Source organism: Helobdella robusta (assembly GCF_000326865.2).
Source record: "Helobdella robusta unplaced genomic scaffold HELROscaffold_20, whole genome shotgun sequence".
In the NCBI taxonomy this organism is placed as follows: Eukaryota; Metazoa; Annelida; class Clitellata; order Rhynchobdellida; family Glossiphoniidae; genus Helobdella; species Helobdella robusta.
This window is the reverse complement of record NW_008704084.1, coordinates 1,190,736-1,214,719: the sequence shown is the minus strand read 5'-3', so window position 1 is coordinate 1,214,719 and position 23,984 is coordinate 1,190,736. Positions and strand designations below refer to the sequence as shown.

At 34.8% G+C, this 23,984-nt stretch overlaps 4 protein-coding genes across 4 annotated transcripts; 1 reads left to right on the top strand and 3 right to left on the bottom strand.

The window, feature by feature from the left end:
- Positions 1 to 534: 534 nt before the first annotated feature.
- HELRODRAFT_171241 (hypothetical protein) lies at positions 535 to 3,235 on the bottom strand (the record flags this gene model as incomplete). The annotated part of the gene is made up of 7 exons (XM_009017978.1): positions 535 to 580; positions 929 to 1,108; positions 1,430 to 1,482; positions 1,834 to 1,925; positions 2,088 to 2,188; positions 2,281 to 3,037; positions 3,220 to 3,235. The coding sequence occupies 7 exons, from the start codon at positions 3,233 to 3,235 to the stop codon at positions 535 to 537; spliced, it is 1,245 nt and encodes a 414-aa protein (XP_009016226.1).
- Positions 3,236 to 4,895: 1,660 nt separating this feature from the next.
- Positions 4,896 to 9,888, bottom strand: HELRODRAFT_185497 (hypothetical protein). The gene is made up of 14 exons (XM_009017977.1): positions 9,863 to 9,888; positions 9,624 to 9,704; positions 9,144 to 9,258; positions 8,721 to 8,814; positions 8,589 to 8,640; positions 8,209 to 8,279; positions 7,968 to 8,034; positions 7,529 to 7,613; positions 7,282 to 7,392; positions 6,764 to 6,866; positions 6,301 to 6,417; positions 6,120 to 6,159; positions 5,743 to 5,837; positions 4,896 to 5,564 (listed from the first exon to the last, which is right to left on the bottom strand). The coding sequence occupies exons 3-14, from the start codon at positions 9,251 to 9,253 to the stop codon at positions 5,334 to 5,336; spliced, it is 1,176 nt and encodes a 391-aa protein (XP_009016225.1). The 5' UTR covers positions 9,254 to 9,258; positions 9,624 to 9,704; positions 9,863 to 9,888; the 3' UTR covers positions 4,896 to 5,333.
- A 3,714-nt stretch (positions 9,889 to 13,602) lies between these two features.
- Positions 13,603 to 21,167, bottom strand: HELRODRAFT_171239 (hypothetical protein; the record flags this gene model as incomplete). Its single annotated transcript, XM_009017976.1, has 11 exons — positions 13,603 to 13,799; positions 14,166 to 14,333; positions 14,555 to 14,653; positions 14,839 to 15,512; positions 15,883 to 18,267; positions 18,430 to 18,666; positions 18,828 to 18,930; positions 20,068 to 20,233; positions 20,383 to 20,631; positions 20,731 to 20,829; positions 21,138 to 21,167. 11 exons carry the CDS (start codon positions 21,165 to 21,167, stop codon positions 13,603 to 13,605), a joined length of 4,407 nt encoding a protein of 1,468 aa, XP_009016224.1.
- A 1,251-nt stretch (positions 21,168 to 22,418) lies between these two features.
- Positions 22,419 to 23,935, top strand: HELRODRAFT_77448 (hypothetical protein; the record flags this gene model as incomplete). The annotated part of the gene is made up of 4 exons (XM_009017975.1): positions 22,419 to 22,506; positions 22,662 to 22,803; positions 22,952 to 23,091; positions 23,814 to 23,935. 4 exons carry the CDS (start codon positions 22,419 to 22,421, stop codon positions 23,933 to 23,935), a joined length of 492 nt encoding a protein of 163 aa, XP_009016223.1.
- Positions 23,936 to 23,984: the final 49 nt, after the last annotated feature.

Genomic DNA, 23,984 nt, shown 5'->3' with positions numbered 1-23,984 from the left:
TGCGGATGGAGGATGTTTGAGCGCAGTTACGGCTAGAGTTCGTGTGGGATGGATGAAATTTAGGGAACTGGGTGGGGTATTGTGTGGAAAGAAATGGTCAGTGAAGATGAAAGGGAGGGTATATAAAGCATGTGTGAGAGCAGCGATGATATATGGTGGTGAAACTTGGGTGTTGAGGAGAGAGGAGGAAAGTGTACTGCAGAGGGCTGAAAGAGCTATGGTGAGGATGATGTGTGGGGTTAAAGTGAAGGATAGGAGGAGTAGTACAGAGCTGATGTCAATGATGGGACTGAATGAGGACATTGTGACATTGATAAGGAGATCGAGATTGCGTTGGTATGGACATGTGTTGAGAAGGGATGAAAGGGTCGGGATTAGGCGAGCGTTGGAGTTCGAGGTTGAAGGAGTGGTAGGAAGGGGTCGTCCGCGATTGGGATGGAGAGAGCAGGTGGAGAAGGACAGGGTGAAAGCGGGGTTGCGTGATACTGAGGCGAGTGACAGATGTGGATGGAGTCGAGGGGTATTTCAGTTTCATCATAGGTAGCCAAACGGCAACCCCCGATCTCGGGGAAAATGCCGTCTAAACGTGTGTTGTTGTTGTTGTTGTTTGTATGAAATCAACTGATGCATTTATGCATCCATGCTATGCTATCTACGCGTTTGTTCACGTTGGAGAACTATATTCAGGTTGAAATAAAACTGTCTGCTGTTAGTGGTTTTGTTTAGCAGTTACAGGCAATCCATTCTTCCATCTATTCACTCGTCCACTTCTTCATTGATCCATCCATCCATCCATCCATCCATCCATCCATCCACCCATCCATCCAACCAACCATACATCCATCCAATCATCCATCCATCGAAAAATGAACTGACAGTGTGACTACTCCTCTCCCTGGTCAGATCCTCCTCGTTGACGACCACCCACCCGAGCGACCTCACAGCAAACCTCACGGGCAGCTCCAGATCCATGCCGTTGCTGCCATCATGCTGCTGGCCGCTCGTCTCGCTGACCACAGGAATGGGCAGAGTGGTTGACGTCGTGTTCGTTTCCATCTTGGAGGAACATGACTTGGCGGGAATGGAAGAAGAGTGTGTTGTCGATGATCTGTTAGTACCATTGTTGTATATTATTAATGCTAGGGCCCTTTACGGCTGTCAGTGATGAATAGGGAAGGATTATGCAGTTACATGTCAAATAAATCATCAATCATGTCATGATATGTCACCATAGCAGATTAAATCATCGGTGACGTGAGTCATGGAATCGTTGTGGTGTCATTACTAATCAAAACTGTTTGTACTTAGTGGTCATTAAAAAACCCAAGATCAGCGGCGTCGGTGGTGGCTACTGCAGTCATAGCAGGTCAAAATTAAAAGCAATCGTAAAAAAGTAAATATGTAAAAGTTAAAGAGTTAGATGACAGACTTGTCACACGTGTTTGCCACGACATCTGGTTCTGACAACTTGCTCCTGAACTCCTATGTGTTTCATTTGGAAAATATTAACTCACATTAACTCACACTAACACACACACACGCACGCACACACGCACACACACACACACACACACATATATATATATATATGTCTATGTGTGTGAGTGTGTGTGTTTTGTAGTATAAGCAATAAACAAAATAATGATAAGACTAACACCAAAAAATTGTAGCCACATGAAAAATAATAAAATAGCGCACTATGTAAACTATGCAATCAAATGAATGAACAAACAAACAAATGGATGAACGAACAAGCAATTAAACAAATGGATGAACGAACAAGCAATTAAACAAATGGATGAACGAACAAATGAATGGATGAACAAAACGAACCATGGATGAAGATGTTTGTAGATCCATGAGTGTGGGTGGGTTCCTCTGTATGGTCCCCGTCTTTATGTGCCAGTAATATGGGCCACTCGCATCTATATTGTAAATAATCATCATTACCAACAACAGTATCATTATCAACATCAATATCATTATCAACATCAGTATCGTCATCAACATCATTGTCATTATCATCAACATCAGTATCATCATGAATGATGAACAATGAATGTAATGCTTGATGAACAATGAACAACCTTCACACTTCTCCCAGCCTGGTGACAGTACATTCAAATTGTCAACTGGTCTTGTTTCCAACGTTTCTGCTGTTGTTGCTGCTGCTAATGTTTCATTTCTCCTACTGTTGAAAATAAAATTCAAAAATTTTGAACATTTTGAAATTGTCGTGAAATTCAATTAGAAATCAGTAAGAAAGGACGAGGAACGTACGCTAGCAAGCTGACACTCTCCTCCTCGTCATCATCATTGTCCAACAAATCCACCACGATTTTCTTGCGATCATCATCATCACCAACAGGAGTCTTCGGAGAAGTTGGCATGTCAATTTTAGGACAACTGTCATCCTCATCTTTGTAGGTTTCCTCTTCCTCTAAATTTTTTCCTGGCAATTTTTGGTTGTCTTTGTTGTACTCTTGGTTATCCAACTTCTGTTCAAAATTAGTTGTGGCTGCACTGCAGTTTGATGTCTCACCGGTCGATAGACTTTTGGCTATCAGTGTATCAATACTCGAGTCATCACTTTTCACATTTACTTCATCTTTATTTTCATCTTCTTTGACTGTACTATTGTTATTAACGTTAGCATGCTTCCTAATTCGCATCAGTGGAGAGCAGTCACTAGTTGGGCTTGAGAATGCAGAATCACTCGAGAAGCCAGAAGATTTGTCCCCTATGCGATCTGAAAATGGCAAAAATTCAAGATTTTTATCCTGCTGAGTGTTTTGCTCTTCTTGTTGATCTTTTGTCAGTAATTCCAAACTGTGTATGGCGTCTGCCAGTGCTGTTAAGGCATTGCTACCCCGACAGTTGTCATTATCATCCTCCTCATCATCCAGATCATCATCACTTTTCAACAAGAGTAAAGAATTATCCTCATCATCGTCATCAAATTGCGAGTTGGATCCTGTGATCATGGAAGAAACATGGGAGTAATTGGGGTTTGAAAAACTGGTCAGCAATTCAGAATCTGTAATTAAGAAATTAAATTAATTGTAGGTTGCTGAATGCATTTAGTGCAAAACGTTAAAATGTAGAACACATTTGTATAAATAATAACAACATAATTTGATTAATAAAGAATAACATTGGTTAAACTTGTAATAATGAAATTAATTATTATTAAAAAACAATGAAAAAGTTTTTACAGACTTGTTTCTTCAGACATTTTTTATAGTTTTTGATTTTATTTTGGCTGGTCTTAAGAAAACTAATAAATACTTCAACTTGTTCTTAAAACAAAAATTTTACTTATTTTATTTTATAATACAACTTAAATTAAAAATTTAATTAAATTTATTGATTTTTGAATGAGAAAAGATTATTTTGTTGGTTACACTTGCAAATTCAATTCATCAGTCATTCCCTTATCTATTTTAGTAATTTTGCTGTCTGGCTGCTTTTACTCTATCCACCACCTGCTATTTTTCAGTTCAGGTTTCAAAAATAAAAATATATTTTTATTGTAAAACACTAAATGACTAAACTAATTCTAATGACTAAAAACACAAAATAGGCACAAAATCAAATTCTTGATTCAATCAATGTATATTTGCAATAATGCAGAATATTGTTTTTATTTAAATCAGTGTAAATTTTTCGCTTTATGTCATATTTTAATATATTCACAATATCTCCGAGATTTCCTTTATTTTTATTTAATTTGTTCAGACTTTTAACGGTGCTTTAATATTTATGTTTATTTAAAAACGAAAAATGAATCACTAATTAGGAAAAAGTTACCAAAGAAACAAATGATGAAGTAGAAGGAGATGGTCTACAACATGTACTTGGAATACTTAAAACCAAGTACCAAGACATGGCAGCTCGATATTGATTACTTTATTATCTTATTCTTTATTTTTGCGACTTAGCCGCAGCCGATTATATGAAATGAACAAGCGTCTTGCTTCGGAAGATAAAAAATAGACTGGGTCATTGGGGTCGTCCTCCATCTCCCGCCTCTTACCTCAATGAAATGATGAACGTGAACCAAGACGGAATAGCCATCTACTAATTGTAAAACAAAAAATTCTTGTTTGAAAAATTTGTCACGAGCATATTAAAAATGATAATGAAATGGACAAAACTATTTAAATTAATAAATTGTTTTATTTATGTCATCTTAAACCATTGCTTTATTTTCCATACTTTTCATGCTTAAACATTTTTTCTCAATTATTTATTTTTCGTTTTCATTTTATACTATTGCCTTGCATGCTGTAACAGTTTCTGCGTTTGGCAGATTCTGGTTTTTTAAATAAAAAAAATCACAAAGCAAATCTTCAAATAAGACATCGAACTAAGCATGGATATAGGTATGTATCCATGGAACTAAGGAATAGCATAAAATGCCAAAATCTCTAGTGCAGTCAATACTTATAATCTTTTACTAAAGCTTTTTTTAATGATAATAATTTTACAAGGCAACTCAAGAATAAAACTCCAAAAACATCATAATTTGTGCTGGGGGCTTTTTGTCTGTCGGCCATCCAATCCATGTCATAGGAATAATCTTCACGTGCAACCGGCGAGATAAAAAATAGATTATGACAACGCTTGACGGCCAACATTCTAAGTAGTACATCTCAAAACTAAGATCTTAATCCAACATCTCGTTTGTCGACAATATAGGCATATCTAAGGGAAGCACTCCACTTTGTGATTCCTCACAAAAAAGTTTTCTCACTTAAAATACCTTATTTTTTCTGATTCCTAACCGACTATCTCTTCCATTCCTCTAATCTCAATGTTTCAAGCACTCGCATGTTTCCTGCTTGCATTATGAAATATTTCACTGTTCATATTTTTAGTTATTCACAATATTCTACGAACCATCTTGTTACGAACGCCATAATGGACTTAAAAGATACTAAAATAAAACATAAAAAATGAATAAGAGCTTCATTATGCATAATAAAAATATAGCAGTAGAGAGATTGCAATCAGCTAAATATCATATGATCGTCAACCGTCAACAAAAACATACAAAATTTAAACTTAGAGTTCATTCAACAGATGTGATTCAATCTTTTGTTAGAAACTTCAACAAGTAACGACACTTAAATAACATTGAAAACAAAAATCATTTAACAAACGTTAGGAAAACTCCAACATAGAAATTAGTGAGTAAGAAAATTAAAAATAAGTCAAAGCTAGCTTAAATATATTAAGTCGGTAAACCAATTTTTAAATTCAGTTAAAAGCCACTGGACGAAGTGGTATAAAACTATTTCAATTCATCTTGTAAGGACGAAGAGGATAATTTAATCGATATCCGGCTGAGATGGAATATTGTGGTGAGCAGATGAATGCCCAGACTCTGGAACACTGGATCTATCATCATCTTGATCTGCATCATTACCAATATCTGGTCCTCCAGGAAATTTTTTAGACATTTTCTCAATAATCTTTTTGATCTTTGGATTATTCTGATATTTGATGATGTTGGCAGGGTTGGCACTGATGTCCTGCATTGCCTGAGCAACTTCTGGGTCCTACAGCATCATCGATCAATTAACAAATTTTAACTAACATGAAATATGAACAGAAATTAATAAACTATCTGTCAAATAAATTTCCATTTGACCAGGATATCAAACTTTAACAACCTCACCACCAAGCAATACAAAAATTTTACAAATGACATGAAATAAATTTATCAGGTAAATGTACCTGGAAGGCCTGGAGAAGTTCTGGATCACTGAACAAGCCTGAGATATCGGGCATTCCTCCTGGCATCCCTCCTGGCATTCCTCCAGGAAATCCACCTGCAAAGTATCAAAGGTTAAATAATGATAATATGAATAGAGGGCCAGTTCTAAGTTAAATTGTTGTAGTCGGACAGCTATTTCAGAAAAGAATTAGATTAGACGTAAGATCAACTCAGACATCATTGTTTAGCAATGAGTTAAACATAAAGTAATTTTGGAAAATCAACCAGCTGAATGGCAAAGTTACGATCAACAAAATCTTGAATATATTATAAACACATCAATGTAATGATGTTATGTTATGAACAAATGATGGAAAATTGAATCATCCGAACGTACCATAAAACGATCCAGGCCCATGACCTCTGGCCTCTTGGTCCTGTTTTAAAATAAATAAGAATAAAATGGACACAGACACTTTTGTATCAATATTCACAGCAAGCTCAAAACAAGCATATCTAACACATCTTTACAAATCAACAATGCCAATTGAAACGTAGATCCATTAAAGAGGCCACACCTTCCTAGCTTTTTCATTTTCTTCTTTGGCCTTCCTGATTTTCTCTCTCCTCTCTCTCAACTCCTTCTCTTCCTTCTTACGTTCCAGCTTCCTCTTGTGTTCCATCACTCTTTTTGCCTGAAACAATATTAATTTCTCAATGTAATTAATTATTATGAGATGATTTTTTTTAAAGAACTTGAAATATTTTATGGAAGTTCAATTAAAAACGTATTCATCCGAACATAAATCATTAAACACTGAAAAATCATGTTTGAATATGAAAGTAGTTAGAATAAAATATACACGCAACAGAGGCATAACTTTCTGAAAATATTCTTCACAATATGATGAGTTACTCAGTTCACTATGGTTTAAATTATTCAAAAATAATGATGTGAACATTCGAGTAACAGCAGGGCAACTATGATATGTAATGATGAAAGAAAAAAGAATAGCAACAAACACTAAGTGATGCAATAACCTTAGGTTCAACTTCTCGGCGAGCCTCGTTGGTATCATCGTCGTAATCAAGCTGGCATGATTTGTTCAGATCTTGGTAGGCATGTTCCCACTCACCCAACAACCTTTATTGGAATGGTGTCAAATATAGAAGTCTTTAATAAACAACAAGCAATCTTTGAATTACTTCACATTGGCATTAATGTTGATAAAATAAATTTAAGAAAGGTTGCAATTGGAAATGCAGAGAAAAGAATGAAAACGAAAATCATTAGAATGTTTACAAGATACTTAACCCAATGAAAGTTCAGGAGTGAAAATTTTTAAGATGAACATGTTTATGGATCCTAATTAAAACAAGGCTCAACGAAATCCCTAGTCAAAAATTTAATTAAATTATGAAACTTTTCAAGTAACACAACTAATATTTAATCGGTGCAGCTAATCCTACCTTCAGTGATTTATTTGAAAATTTAATGAAAGGACATGGGCAAATTAAATGTATACGGAGAGATTAAATAGAATGGAGAAAGAAGACACCTGTATGCCTTGCCTCTCCACTTGTATGGCTGAGCAGAATCAGGATTCAGTTCCAGGGCCTTGTTGCAGTCACGAATGGCTGCATTGGGCTTCAGTAACTTCACGTAGATGCTGTTAATGTTGCATATCATTATTTATACATTAACTATTGCGGAAGCTGTGTGTAATTATTTCAATAATAAATTTCAACAAGTTCGTGTATTATTAAATATTATTTTAAAAAACTTCTGTTGAAAAACAGCAAAACCTGGCTCGTTTAGCATACAAATTGGCAGATACAGGATTCAATTTGATGGCTTCCGTAAAAAACTCAACAGCTTTGTCAAGATTTCCTGGCAAAAATTTACCAAAACTTTATTTCATTTTAGCTGTTACTAGAGAAAATAATTAGTTATAAAAAATGGATCCACTAATGATACACAACATAATACAATAGAAACAAAATAAGGAAAAGCAGGTCACATTATTCCAACATAAGGTTTTCTTTAATCATAAACTCTTAATTTTAGTTACCAACTTATGATTGTTCTTCACACCTATTAATACTTTATTAATTAAAAAATAAAACACAAAGCCAACAACAGTTAAGCTGTTAATGCATCCTCATGCTAGCACAAATTCTACAAAGTGAATGGAAGAATAGGAAAAAAATTAAAAAGGAGAAGTGATAAAAAGATAAAAAAAACCTTCTGCAATGGCTGACATGGCCTCGTCTCGTTTACTGCTTGATTGTTCCAGCATTTCGTCAGTCACCTTGATGTCAGCACAGAAGTAATCACATACAATTAACAAACTCAACGAACATCAACAATCACATAATAAAGTTTACATATTTCACTGCTACCATTTCCACTGCTACCAACACCACCATTTCAATACAGAACACCATAAATATGAATGATAATGGTTACAGAAAGACCCACAGACCTCCATGCTCTCATCCCCCATGGTGTGAGGAACATCCTCGTCCGGATCGATGACTCCATCCTTGTCAATGTCTAATACAGTTAAATTGAATATACATAAAATCAGTACACCAAGTGAGAATACATTGGCGAATAACTTAATGAAGAGAGTGATTGTGACCTAATGGTTAAGAATATGAGGTTGTGAGCACATTGCTGTGATTTGACTTGAGTCCAAAGAGATCTCTGCCAGTCACATGCCAAAGTTAATTCAGATAAGTTCATAGGTGTAAAACATTTTACACTTGTTAAATGTTGTTTAGTTAGTTAGTGGAGCAGCAAGCTAGATAGTGAAAAGATTATGTATTTAGCACAAATTGATAAGAATAAACAAAATCACACCTAAATCACTTTCAGGACTGTCTTCAACAACAGGCTCTGCTGGCTCAAAATGCTGTGAGGTGAAATTATTTAGGTTTCAAGCATGAATATTCATCATTGAAAAAAAAACAGAATGAAGAAAGTGTTGCAAACCGTTTCTTTTTCCTGTTCATGTGCATGTCCACAGCAGCCATGACCGTGACTGTGGCCATGTGATTCGCTTTTGGCTGGCAGTTTTGCACCTAAGCTGCTTGTTCAAATGTGAAACAAATTTTCAAGAAAAACAAAATCACCACAACAATCAGGTCAAGATCAAAAACAAAAAAACACTAAATACATTTATCACAAACATTATTGCCAATTGCAACTGAATATTAATTGAAATTAGAATACAAAACATAAATTTGCCATTAACAACTTGTAACATTATTTTAGAAAACTAACTAAAAAAATTGAAAATTTGGTAAAACCATAGAAAAGTCCATTGAAGCTTGGCAGAACAGGATAAAATAAAATTTGAACTTAGACAAAACAACAATTCAACAAAAAGAAACATAAATAAATTGGTAATCCCACCTTTCAAGCCACGTTTTGTAAAAACTTAATTCAGGGAGATGCAAGATTTCAGGCTTGGCTTCACAGACCTTCACAAACTCTCGCAACAATTTTATATCTTCTGAATTCATGATGACTGGAATGTGAATAAGTAATATTAAGTAACCTTAATAATTTAATTTAATAACAAACAGAAGTCAATAATAAAGAAAGAAGTATCAGTTTTTTTGTATTAAAAATAAGTTAATTATTCTTTTAGATTACAAATATTTAATTTTTAATACTATTAGTAATGCTAATTTTACAAGATTCATTATGATTACATTGATTTTACTTTTTACACACTGATTGTTTTTTATATTTATTTATTATTCTTTCTTCTTTTGTTTTTTTTAGCAAACAAAGAACACAATGTCAACAATGACAATCACCAAACAGAGAGAATGGCATGACACATTATTAACTTATTAATTAAAAGTTGCAATATATTATACGATTTACTTTTTCAACTGCAGTCCACTGGGGCCGAAAAGACGCAAATCAATCACAATCAAAACTCAAAAAAGATACCAGACACCGCACCTACATTCCAGAAAGAAATCAGAATGATAGCGATAAAATGGCAAAACTTTTAAAAAGTTGACAAATGAAAAAAAATTTCATTAAAACTTTTAAACTAAATATCAAACATAAAAATTTTGAATTCGCAAATTAAAATTTGATAGATAATTAGAACTTACCTGACGTAGGCTATAACCGTCAAAAAGCGAGCGATAATAGACAGAATTAGATAGTTCTAGAAAGCCATAGACCAACTACAGCAGCTAAAAGTTTGTCATTGGATGTTGAAAATCATATACTTAGAATACCTTGATGAATGTCTTGGTTAACGAAACACACAATCCCACATAAATAAATAAATATCTATTTGTCAAAAACAGTTCGTATGAAAAGTGGTTGAAAAGAGAAAATTTAAAAAAAAGAAGTTCGATTTTAATTTCAATCAATCAATCCATCCACCCACTCATCCATCCACCCATCCATCAATCAATCAATTAATTAGCTTATATAGCGCTATTTCCGCGATGTTCAACAGCGCTCCTCAATGAATTTTGCAGACAGATGGATCTCAAGATCCGCTCTGAATTTTGTAAGCGATGGAGAATTAGTCAGAGAAGTAGGTAGAGAGTTCCAGAGGAAAGGGCTAGTGAAAGCAAATGCAGATTTAGCAAAAGAGTGTTTAAGACGAGTTAGGAAGTAGTGAGAACAAGAAGGATCGTAAACCGGGGCGTTTAGGTTCAATTAATTTATCTGATAAGTACTTAAAAAATAATTTAGATTGAGACTTATACATAAAGTACAAATTTTAAAAAATTATTATATATTTTATAAGTAGCCAGTGCAAGAGAACAAGATATAGAGATATATGAGAAAAGAAAGGGGCACGAGCAACTAGACGACCAGCAGAGTTAAAAGTTTTAAAGGATAGAGTGTAAAATAAGGAAGACCATAATAGAGCGAGTTAAAATAAACAATCCTACATAAGACTAACGAAGTAAGAAGAAGGAGAAGAGTAGGATCGTCAAGAAAAGGTTCCATTCATTGACAAATCTATAGATGAAAAATTTTTGCTTTATAAATTGATAATTCAGAAATGTTTCACCCTCAGTGGATTTTACACCTCCACCCCAATGCAATTTTTTCTAAGAAGCTATAACATAACATAACATTTAATTAATGAGCGTAGATTAAACTCCATATGCTCATATCTACTATGTGATAATAATTTAAATATCCAAAAAACAATAATAATATGAAATAGTAATGACAAAAAAAAAATAAATAAATACAATAATAATAACATCAACAATAAAAATAAACTACAGTACCATATCCATAACAAAATAATTGAGTATATATAAATGCAATATGTATCTTTCAGTCAGTCCAACGCATAGTCCTCATAGCCGGTGCCACGCCATCCGTCACTTCATCCCGGCCATCACCAATCCAACTTCACGACATCGTCCACTGCAGAAGACAAGCCTCGTAGCCACACCATCCTTGTCGACCCTGAAAACTATTAGAAATAAATGTAGTTAGTTCCAAATTAATTAATTTAACACTTAACGGTGTTGAGAATCTATGCCAAAATCTTAGAATTATAGACGGTCATTCTCATACATAATGAAGTCTCAAGTGCAGAAAACAAACAAATAAAACAGAACAAACACACCCGCCCAATTAACAACAACTTCACAATTGACCGGTACGTATCATGTCAGAAGCGACACTACCAATTCTCAGCACCTCTAGCCACACAAGTGCACATAACATAGAATGTATATCATATATATCGTTATCCTTACACTTATAAGTAAACCAATGAATACATCAACACAAAGCGCACAAGCACACACACATCGCTACACACACGTCCGCACATCACCAACAAATACATTCCAGAGGATTGCGAGTTTATCTAGGCGCTTCCGCTCTCCAGCTGTATTTAAAACTTTCATTCTTCCAATAATCATCCAAGGAATTTTTAAATCTGTCAACAGTGGCACAGTTCACTATATCGGCAGGTAATTTATTCCACACAGGAATGGTTCGACAAGTAAAAAAATGCTTTCGCAAGTTACCTTTGAACCCGATATTCCTAAATTTTTTTTTTCATGTCCTCTTGTTCTTTCATTTAAGTACAAACACATTTCAGGATAACAATCTTGATCATTTAGGTCAAAAATTTTTTAAACAACAAAATCAGATCTCCTCAAACTCTTCGGTACTTCAACGTTGGCAACCCCAAATATCTAAGCCTATCCTCATAGTTTAGTCCCCTGCATTCTTTTATCATTTTTGTTGCTCTTTTGAACCCTTTCAATATGCTCTACATCTCTACCTTCCACGGCGACCACACTGGAACCGCATATTCAAAAACCGACCTTACCATTGTTTTATATAAAATCAAGAAAGAACTTTTATTGAGATACTGAAAATGCCTGTGAATCATGCCCAACATATTATAACCTTTCTTTACAACTGCAAAAATATGATCATCAAATTTTAAATTATTATTAAATGAAACACCCAGATCCCGGAAATTATTCACACAATCGAGATTTAAATGATTAATACAATACAAATTTTCATCATTATTCTTGCCAAACCTCATGCTAACACATTTTTCCACATTCAACAAAACATCATTCCTCTCACACCATTTGACAATCAAATCCAAAACATTCTGAGTAATCCTAACATCATCATGAGATTCGATTCGTTTGAACAATTTTGCGTCATCTGCAAACAAAAACAATCGAACACCTTCACTATCAGCACAAACATCAAACAGATCATTAATGTAAATGATAAACAAAATTGGCCCCAACACGCTCCCTTGAGGCACCCCACTTTGCACACAACGCCAATCCGATCGAACCATCATTAAGCTATGTAAACCAAAGCTGCACTGAAGAGGATTTGTGAAAAATCGAGATAGATACATCCGCTGGATGAATTTGGATAAAAATTCGATTTTTAATAAATTGAACATTCTCTGGAAAACATACACTACTGCATAAATTATGGCCTCTTTCCAACACACACACACACACACACACATATATATATATATATATACCTAATATAAATAACATATACACGTACACATTGTACATTTACTACCCCTCTTTTTAAATTTGTTCAGAAGAACAAACAACAAACACACAGTGTGAGTAAACACACGTGAAATAACGCATCACACACATGATAATATAAACATATATAATATTATTATATAATAAACAACAATACTGGCGTCACAAATATTGAAAAATGTTCGACAGAAAAGTTTCAGACAAGAAAAAATTTCTAAAAGGAAAAAATACAGCACACTGTGCAAAGTATCCTAAAATCAAGGTTTCCAATTGAATGCTTGAAATTAAAAGATAAAAACAGAACAAAAAATTAGTTCTCTTATCCGCATAGTGTAACATCATCAATATAGCTGCCCCGCCATCAATCTGTACTTCGTACAGTGCTCGCGGTCCAGATTAGATGGACTGGAGCTTGCCTCCTCCTTCCGTTTCAAGTGGACAACATAAAAATTGTGAAACGTAGAAACAACAGAAAAATGATTAGTGATAAAATCAACACTAGAATCGTAGATACAGAAATGGTTAGTATTGGCATTGATGCCAAGTAACATTACATAGCATATTACATTACATAACTCTTCACGCGCACAAATATAACTGTACTTTAATACTTTAAACACGTCAGATTTGTTGAATCCTTTTCAAAGTTCTTGAAAAATAAATTTCATAACAAACTGTTCTCTAATAAACTGAAAAAGATCAAAATTAGATTATTTTGATAACCAGTTCAAGACTATTTAGATGTTTAAAAGCAATGCAAAATTGTCAAGTAAAAAATTAGGATTGAAGAACAAAGAATATGCAGATGATATTTATAATTATAACTCGGCTGCGAGGCCTAAAGAAACGAGGTGTGCGCCAATATCGATGTCGTCTGCATTGACCAGGACAACTTCATGCACATCATCCTCAACTTGAACGCATTTCACTTTCATCAGCTGTCCTGCGGAAAGACGTTGGAAGGTTTCCACCGCTTCAACGGGCCACTCAACTTTTTTTCCAGCTGGCTTGATTCCTGAACGAAAGGACGAATGAATGAATTACATTAGATACAAACAAGCGCGCAACTATTTAATGAGCATCTCCTTATTGAGTTTCATTCTGCAGCCAAACGGCAAACCCCGATCTCGGGGAAAATGTCGTCTAAACGTGTGTTGTTGTTATTGAGTTTCATTCGACAATCACTGTACAAAAGATCAATTGCTCTAAAAATGTCACATCCATGATCGAACACGTACAAATGAAACGCACATGTGCGACGTGCGTGTATACAAGTAACACGGAATTAAATATTGTGAATAGAGTAACTGCTAAACACACACGTATAAACAAATATTAATTTTCTCATACACAACCAATTCACGAGGAACAAAATTACGACCATGGAGCGTGCATAGAAAAGCCAGAGGAGGGAATGCTTTCAAACTGAGAGGCAGCGGCATAAGGTGGGTGAATAGGATGCTGGCATAATCTCCGTAATCAATGAGGAGGACGTCTGCTGTTGCTTCATTGCTGCGCACCGCCCTCACCCTGTACCAGTCCCCATAACCTGTTGTTTGAAACATTCCAATTCATTCATTCATTATCTGTTGTTGTTTGAAACATTCCAATTCATTCACTCTAAATAACATGCAACACCATCTGCATATAAGTAACAATTTTAAGGGATGTGAATGAACAGTGAGTAAAAATGGACAATGGGTGAACAAAAAAAAACGATAGAACAATGAGTGAGTGACGGCAGTAAATGAGCAGCTGCAGACGACCAACTTTCATAGTATCCATAACAAATCTCATCCTCTCGTGGAACATAAGCAGGAAACGGAAGTTGTGTCTGTGGCGGGTCGAGAATCTCCTGCATCTGCATAACTGAAGGATCGATGTAAAATTTGTAAAATAAACTTCACAGAATATTTGGCAATGCTGTTTATTAGATACTTAGATAACAAACCACATTTCGCATAAATTCAACAAAATCATTAACTATGAAATGATCTGTGTGGATGACAGTTTAATGATAGCAGCACTGAGACAGCAAACAGCAGATAACTAACATGCGTCAAGATGCTGACACCAGAAAGCACCAGGATCAGTAGGTATGGTTGTCTCACAATCCAGGTCCTCATTCAGTACAATATGCAATACACCGAGATCTTTGAAGTACACTCTATCATTAGTTGTGTCACATATATGTTCGTTATCATTGGATTCGTCAACTTCTTCATCATCAACATCATTAATTTGCTCATCATTCCCGTTATATGTTTTTGTTGGTGTTTCATTGTCAGTCTGAATGCTGTCAGGTGACGTTTCAACCGTCTTTGTAACTTTTTTAACATTAACATTTTCTTCTACCTTTGAATTTTTGTCGTTGTTAGCATCTATTTTGACCTTTGAGTAGCCGCTAGTAGCCAGGAAGTCTGCCAGCAGTTGGTGGTCATCCATCTTCAAACTGATCTCACACACACAACTATCTTCGATGGAATAGCTCGGCCTCATGCAAATATCTGCAACGCTGTAGGACTTCCATTCACAATTTTCCTTGAACCACTTGCTACCTTCATCAGTCCAGATAGAACCAACACCACCATCTCCTACCAACTGCTTGCTTGCCATCAACGAACACCTTATGACTGGATTAAGTGGATAGGTCTTCATCTGCTCGGATATGCATCTGATGTGTTTTGGTGTGACCAACTCCTGGTTGCCATTGTCGATCAGCTTCACTCTGAAATTTCAACATCGAAATCAAAATAAAATGACCACTGAAGTATGTTGCCACCAAACAAACTTTATCGTCAGAATTAATTGTTTTGAAAAACTCATTAAATATAATTAAATTTTTCAGTTTCAGTTTCGACATTGATTGACATACTGATTTGAAAATGTTAATATGAAAAACGTAGCAAGTTAACGCAACGGAATATTGTAAATATCGTCAATCGTCACATTAAACAAATGATGAAAACATTCTATTTTATAATTAGACATTGTTAATTTATATTTTCATGACCAAATTAAGCGGATGTGAGATGGGTAAAGAATGAAAGTAATATAATTATTAAACAACATACGTGAGACAAATGAAACGAACAAACCTGAACTGATCATCTGGCAATATTTCAACAACCCTCGCTCGATTCCACAGGTTGTCAAATCGGACGGCAACCATCTCACCATTAACTTTTGGTTTGTACTTCTTCGGCGATTTCATGCACTCATCGCATAACTCATCCGTCAATTCAACTAACTTGTTGAGAACTGATTCAACGAGGTTGATGTAAAATTTGTTGAGACTGCTGATGTGCGTTATCGCGACGTTGTCATTTATTTTTATCGGCAGTTCCATGCTTAAGTTTTCGACAGACGTTTTGTCACCGTGATCATCAAGTGGATTTGATTCAGTGGTTATAACTTCCTCAGAATCCTCAAGCGAGAAAGAATCTGCCAGCAATTCTTTCTTTGATTCTTCCTTCTCCACACGAATGTCCTCGCCAGTATTGCAGACAGCATCAATCTTCTTACTGTTCAAATGGGTGAGACGAGCATCAAGCAGTGACGATATGTTCTGCTCCGTTTGAACATCCACAATGTCAACAACAAATGTGTTTCTTGAATCATCAAACGAGCAGTCATCTACTCTGAAGCACTTATTTTCGCAGCACTCAACGAACCAGGCAGTGTGGGATGCAGGGTCTACAGAAGAACAACTGGACAACTTCAGCGCACACTCGTATGCAAGATGAGGCAGGGAATCCATGTCAGCGGGTAGTTGACGTAATGACGACAAGCTCTCAACGCAATCGTTTCCATAATCTACAAAATGCAACTCGACATCGTCCTTGAGCAAAATTTTTTTTACGACCGCCCTGAATAGAATGCCATCGAATGGGGCCACAACAAGATCATCGACCTTCACCTTACTAACGGCTTTCAGCTCCTGTCCATTCAATGATTCCACTGTTTGGTTTATTATATTAATGGACTCGTCATCACACTTTTGAACAAAAAACTGGAAAATATCATTTGTGTGAACCACTTGAACATAATCATTCTTATGGAGAGGTTCTTGAAGTTTTGATGCAATTTTACTTGACTCAGAAGCTGAATTAGATGGGTGAGGTTGGTTGACAATTGGAACGTTTGAAAAGTTGGATGGAGTGGGAGATGGTTGCTTTGATTTGGAAGAAATATTCGGTGAGGATTTAATGATTGAGGAATTTGATGGTGGAGAAAATAATTTTGAATCAATTAAATTGTTTGGTGATGGTGATCTTGGTGGTTTCAATTCAAGAAATGAGTTTATGATAGTTTTACAATTATTTTGAGGTAGTTGATCATCTGAATTCGTCTTTTCAGGTGATGTTCCATTTACCATACAAACAGTTTGAGATGGTGAGATGGTTGATGACGCCGATGTCAACCACTGCACGACAGATCTGTTTTCATTCTCCTCATCCAATAGATCTACAAACCAAACATCATCAACAAGTTTTGAAGATTTAACAGTGAAGACGCCATCCTCACATGACTCTTTGAACAGTGATTCATGCTTCATAGAAGGATTCCTCTCTAAATTTTTGGACAGTGCCAATGAGCACCTGAGGCATTGTACAGGGTAGTCAATGATGAATGACTCTGGAAGAATCCGTACATGGGACAGTTTCACCTTCTCAATTTTACCCAAATCAACAAAGAATAACGTGGCAAACCCATCTGCTACACTCTGCCCCTCCAACACAGAGGCCCTGTTCCAAATGCTGTCAAAGAGAGCAGCTACAGGCTTACCAGTCGACAGCATGGTTGCATCAACCCCTGACCTACCAAGTTTGGAGCAGGAAGTTTTTAGTTCTCTCAGCATAAGCATGAGTGTTTGTTGATAATCCTCATGCAAATTAACAGCATAGAAATCAGAGATGGAATTGATGTGCGTTACATAGAGTTGACAGCCTGGTTCAATTGATGTGTTACTTTTTCTGTAGGTCAGTGTGTGAGCTGGTTCGTTGCTGTCCTCTGGATGGTCATGATCAGTTGCAAGTGCTGGTGCATTCTTAACAGAAGCTTTATTAACAGATGACTGCTTTGTTGAATCAAAAATACTTCTTGAAGACTTAATAAAATTCAACATAGTCGCTTTTGCACTATCTCCAGAAGACAAACTAAAATCTATAATCATTTTGTGCTCCTTAATACCAAGAACCTGTGCCCTGCAGTTTGAATTAGCTGTTACGTACCTGAGGTAATGAACGTCCTGCAACGTGAAGTGCTGCACGTCGACATCAAGAGAGCAACAAACTGACTGGAACGGAAATTTTGTGAACTTTTTGTTGAGCGTCTTCAGTTGATTGATCTCGACCGACCTCATGTAAGCATGATCAACTGAGATGATAGTCCCATTAGCTCCATCCACGTCCAGCAGAATGACTCTCTGCCAGGTACCAAGCGATGGACATTTGAAGGCGTACAGAAGGCATCCATCAGACCTGTTCGTATTCAAATAATGTTGAAGTTGAAATGGTGTTAACTATTTTGCAGTGGAAATTTATTTCCATTAGAAAAGTTCATTTTTTGATTATCTTATTCACATTGATTAAATATCAATATGAATTGAGACATTTGAATCATATGATGATCAAAGTACATACTGCAATTCTTCAGATGGATACTTCTTGTAATGTTCCTCCATCTCCATCTCAAGTTTTTCAAGCCTGGCAGAATCATTGGAGAGCACGCTGGCCAACATTTGGTTGGGGGTGAGGATCTGTTTGATGTTGAGCACCACCAAACTACCTTCTGACATGCTGCTGAGTTTGTTGGGGTAGGAGTGGTATGCATGAGGAATGCACAACTCTTTTGCAACTTCAAATCTTAATGCATCCACTCTGTTTGGGTTATATTTGCTTGTTTTAATTATAATAAATATCATCTATAAATTATTTAGAATATTTTCAAACGTATTTAAATAGTAATTATTCAAAAGCAATACACATATTATTATAACATGAGTAGAAATTATTTATTAAAAATTCCAAAGTAAGCAAACTTCATAATAATCTGTAACAGATCTTCCGGAAAATTCTTCTGACTCCTCTGCATGTCCAAGACAACATTTGATTTTATCAACGCATTAGCAACATCGATGTTATCTGTTAAAATTAAACGTAAGACGACGTAAGTTGCCGCATGTTTGACCGGCGATATGGCTAAGTGGTTCAAATGCGCGCTGAGTCAAACCTCTCAATGGCTATCATATATTCAGCGTATATGATGCGGTGCATGCGCGTGCACATAAATACATGTGTAAACATCGTGTGAAAAGGATAAACAGCCTTTGTGGTGAAGATGGCTGCTTCAAATCAATGGATGAAAATTTGAAGAACATAATAAAAGATATATAGATAATATATGTGTAACAATGTAAGTGGTTCTGCAAATGTCAGAGCTGCAATAATAAAGACTAAAAATTATCTTGCAAAAAAAAGAAACTCATGAACAGTAACAACTGCAAAGCAAGAACATTACTATCGTCAGTATCATCATACACATTATCAATGTTAAAGTCTAGAAAACCACAGTGAATTAAAAAAATTCAAGTTGAGTGCTTCCAAAATTAAAACAAAATCAAAAACATTCTAGATTTTCTCTCAAACTCCTCACACGTGGTTCAATATTCCAGCATCGACACTTCGATGGTCACCTTACATTAAGTCAGTCAGTAAGTAATCAGTGTCTCTTCTTGTGGTATGCCTTTCCCCAAAAAATTAATACATAAATACACAAACTTGCCTTCAATATTATAGCATCATTTTCAATAAAATAACATAACATAGTAGTTTAATAAAGACATGAACGAACTGAACGTTACTATGCCCCACAAGAAAAAACAAAATACAATTAACCTACAATACAATAATAATGAATAAAATATGTACAAGTATAGAATAGCATGCCAACATCCCCAATGAATGCAACTTTATAACGTGAATTTCAAGTAAATTACTTATTAACCAATGCGCACATATACTCAAATACTCATAATCTCAATGGATGAATGTCATTGAGAAAGAAATGTTTTGAAAATAGAAATAAAATAAATTTTTAAAATGAATGTTTTATTAAAGCAGATAAATAATCAAAGGCTAGTTAATATAACAGATTTTTATTTTTGAAAAAAAATAAAATAAAATATTGAAAAAACATTTACATTAAAAGTGTCAAATCTTTATAACAATAAACAAAAATTAATAAATTTGAGTGAAAATATGATATTTAAAATATAAGACCTTCAGTGGAAAGATGAACAATGTGAACATCTGAAAGGAACCCGACAACTCGAAGATGGAGTTGTTTTGGTGGGGATACCAATGATTTGAAAATATCAATTGCACGCTGAGACCACACCAAGTCGTCAGTCTTGCACATCACTCTGTTCAATCTACATCGAACTGCCTGGTAGGAATGCAAAAATAGTTTATGTCATGTTATAACTCACAACATCAATGTCGATTTTGTCACATCAAAAAACAATACAAAACAAAAACTGCTGTTAGAAACAAAAATAGAACAAAAGAAGAAGTTGTCAAGAACTGTTAACTTACCAGAAATTCAAGTTTTGCAAATGAAGATTCGAGCACAAAGCAAGATTTGTTGGGAGATAACCCCTGGAAAAGTTCTCCATCATCGACATCTCTTATGTCCACCAATTGATCACCACCATCTTCAGGAAGACAATAAACATCCTCCACCTGTCCTCTGCACCACAAGTTCAGTGGAGACTTCAGAGCACAAACATCACCAAGAGATATTTTTTCTGCCCATTGTTTTAAATTTGCTGGATTGTTGTAATGCTGTCATCGAAAGACAATTTAAAGTTAATTGCAAAAAAATTATAATGAATAAGTAATGTATACCAAGATTTTCATTTTATCACCATTAGTAAATCTAACCTTGTTTAACTTAAGCTTTAAACTTTCACACTTTTGAAGATTGTCCACAGTCACAACCCAAAACTGGCTTGGAGATGAAAAGGCGTTTGACAAAGTAACCTGTATTCAAGTTTATAAAAAAGAAGTTTGGCCATAAAACATATCAATTTTTAAAATGGTATGAAATAAAATTAAATAATGCTTGATTTCTCAAATGTTGGCAAAAAGATTCTATTTATTTAAATTTCAAATTGAAAATAAAAAGGTTGAAATAACAAAAAGGAGAGCATAACATAAATAAGTTATTAATTTAAGATATTAACTAAGTATTAACACTACAAACAATATAACAGCAATAAACCTACATAACACTGAAAAACTAATTAAATTAAACAAAATAAAATCGACACTAAATTACAAACTCTTACAATAACATCAGTGTTCAGCGGCAAAGTCATCTTGTTCTCACGTGTTCAACTTCTTTTGTGCGGGTTCGTGATTTGTGGTAATTTGTTGTTTTATTTGATGATGATCAGTTCAGTTCAGTGATTATTTGGTGTGTTTGGTGCTATTTAGAAATTCTTAAAAAAAAAAAAACAATCCGCACTTGCTGGCATCTGAATGAAAGTAAAAAAGTTAAAATTAAGACAGATTATATTTAGGAACAAACGAGTTAGGAAATTTTCGAACGCCCTCCAACAGATTCAATTTCACGCACGCGAACGAACGATAAAAAACCCCGCAAACAAATCGAAAGAGAAACACCCATCTCATCCATAGACATGAGATTGAAATAATCGCATTGCAGTTTTAGATGAGGTTGAATTAAATCTATTTAAACGTGTGAAAATGGTGTGGTGAAACTTTATACTGACATTACCGTATCGTATTTTACCCAGTTGTTAACGTTATCAGAAGTAGAAAATATAGCAGCATTGACATCACCCACCCGTTACAATAAGTGCAGGAATCATCAAAATAATTGGGACTGCAGCGGATAATCGTTTACACGTAAAAATAAAAATACATTATAATATATATATGTATATATATGCAAGTCTCAATCTAAATTATTTCCTAAGTATTTATCAGATATATTAATTGAACCTTCGTCTTCTTCTTCTCGCATTTTCTTAACTCGTGTTAAACACTCTTTTGCCAAATCTGCTTTTGCTTTTTCTGGTCCTTTTCTCTGGAACTCTCTACCTACTTCACTGACTACTTCTCCATCACTTGCGAAGTTCAGAGCGGATCTCAAGACCCATCTGTTTTCAAAATTCATTGAGGAGCGCTGTTGAACATCGCGGAAATAGCGCTTTATGAGCTAATTGATTGATTGATTGATTGATTGATTGATTGATTGATTGATTGATTGATTGTATAGTATATATATATCCGTAGTAATAACATAATTGGTTCCAGGTCAACGTTCAAATCAAAAGCTTTATTTCCCGTTCTGTGAGTAATTCAATACCTGGAGCGTCATGGTTAGGCTCAAACAGAACCTTACCTGTTAGTAATTATTACCCACACCCATTAATGAATACAAGTAATTATTACCCACACCCATTAATGAATACATATGTTTTAAATGTATCTGAGCCTAAATAAATAATAAAGAATATAGAAGAATAAAATTAAGTTGTCTGTGTTTTTGTGGAAGGTCGTGTAAAAAGTTAAGCTAAATTTGAGCCTAGAAAAATATCAAGATGCCCGAGGACTCGAGTGAACCTCCATTTCGGACATTTATAAGGTCGATCGGAAGCATTGTGGATGTGCCGGTTACTTACTTCAGAGGTTGCAAGTTCAACAATGTACTTTCTTGGTTTAAAATAGTAATAAACATTTCCTGTAAAATTTAATGAAAAAAATTTTTTCATATTGTACTTCTTTCTCTCTTATTATAAAATATATATATATATAAGTTTATTAATTTTATAATTTCGTTTCAGAAAGCATTCTAGATCCCATCCGCAGTAAGAACAAGCATTATTACTACCATCGTCGCTACAGAAGAGTCCCAACAATTGATGAATGTGACATCAATGACAGCATTTGCTACTATGAAGCCAATGAGCAATTTAAAAGAGACAAGTTAGTTAGCGAATTTAAGTACTTGTTTCAATTATTCTCGGGGAACATAAATCACTATTCCATAAAGATTGCAGAATGTTTTACTATCAGGCATGCATCCTAATCTATGTATTGTAATCTTTTAAAATTCTTTTTATGTTCAAAATAGGAATGTTGATGATGAGATCTTGGCTATCTTAAGACAAAGAAGAATCGAGTGTGAGATTTACTACGAGCACCAGGCTCCCAAACACTGTGAGCAACTAAAGAAGGATTACTTTGAAGCAGAAGCAAACTGGTTCACTAAATGTATGAGACCTTTTTCATTCACTTCTTATTATTCGTAGTATATGCTATTAATTAACTATACAATATTATTATTATGCAATTACATTACATGATCTCATTGTATTGTTAATTATTGGCCTGGAAAAAAGACTTAAATGCAAATGCATTGCTCTGAACTATGTATACAAATTATATATGATACAAAACATAAAATTGAAAAATAAAACTTAATTTTTTTGTTGAAGTAAAACAAATTAATTAAGATACATAAATCATATGAGCTCTCGAGGCATGGCTCCCATGATCAAAATAGTCATAAAACTATGAATCTTAAATTAACATTTCAATAGCTGTGCTAGGATGTGGAAATTGTAAATAATGATGGAGCTGCTACATTCTGGTTGATTGAGACATCTTGCTTATTTAAGAAATCCAGTGTTGTTATTTCTATTTTGTTTCACCATTTTACTAACAAATAATTTATTTCAACATCGAGTCATTATAACTTGTGCCACACTTTTTTATTGACCAACGTCAGATTTTTCAGAAATTTAAAAATTTTTTGTTTTATTTTCACACTTATTTTTTTTTATTGTCATGTGAATGTTTTTCATGATCTGACACACCCGCAAAATCAATGGATCAGGATTCTCCACGCATTTGAATCAGGGTCTCTGCAAGCCATCTCATTCCATTATTATGTAATTTGATCCTTAAACCGTTGATAAATTTTTTATGCACAGATGGGGACTTGGGATTCAGAATGGATGTGAGAGAGGCCTACATGAAACAGAAGCACCGCATGATCTGGGAGAGGAGGCACGGACCAGTTGGCAGTGGAATGAAGACTGAAGAACAACAATGATTGATTTATTGGCTGATTGATATATTAATTGATTTGATGGATAGTTGAT

Coding starts and splice junctions, on each gene's coding strand:
- HELRODRAFT_185497 (XM_009017977.1), bottom strand. CDS start 9,253: ATGAATTCAGAAGATATAAAATTGTTGCGAGAGTTTGTGAAGGTCTGT. Junction 8,641..8,720: donor ATGAACAGGAAAAAGAAACG/GTTTGCAACACT, acceptor TTCACCTCACAG/CATTTTGAGCCAGCAGAGCC. Junction 7,614..7,967: donor CATGTCAGCCATTGCAGAAG/GTTTTTTTTATC, acceptor AATTTTTGCCAG/GAAATCTTGACAAAGCTGTT.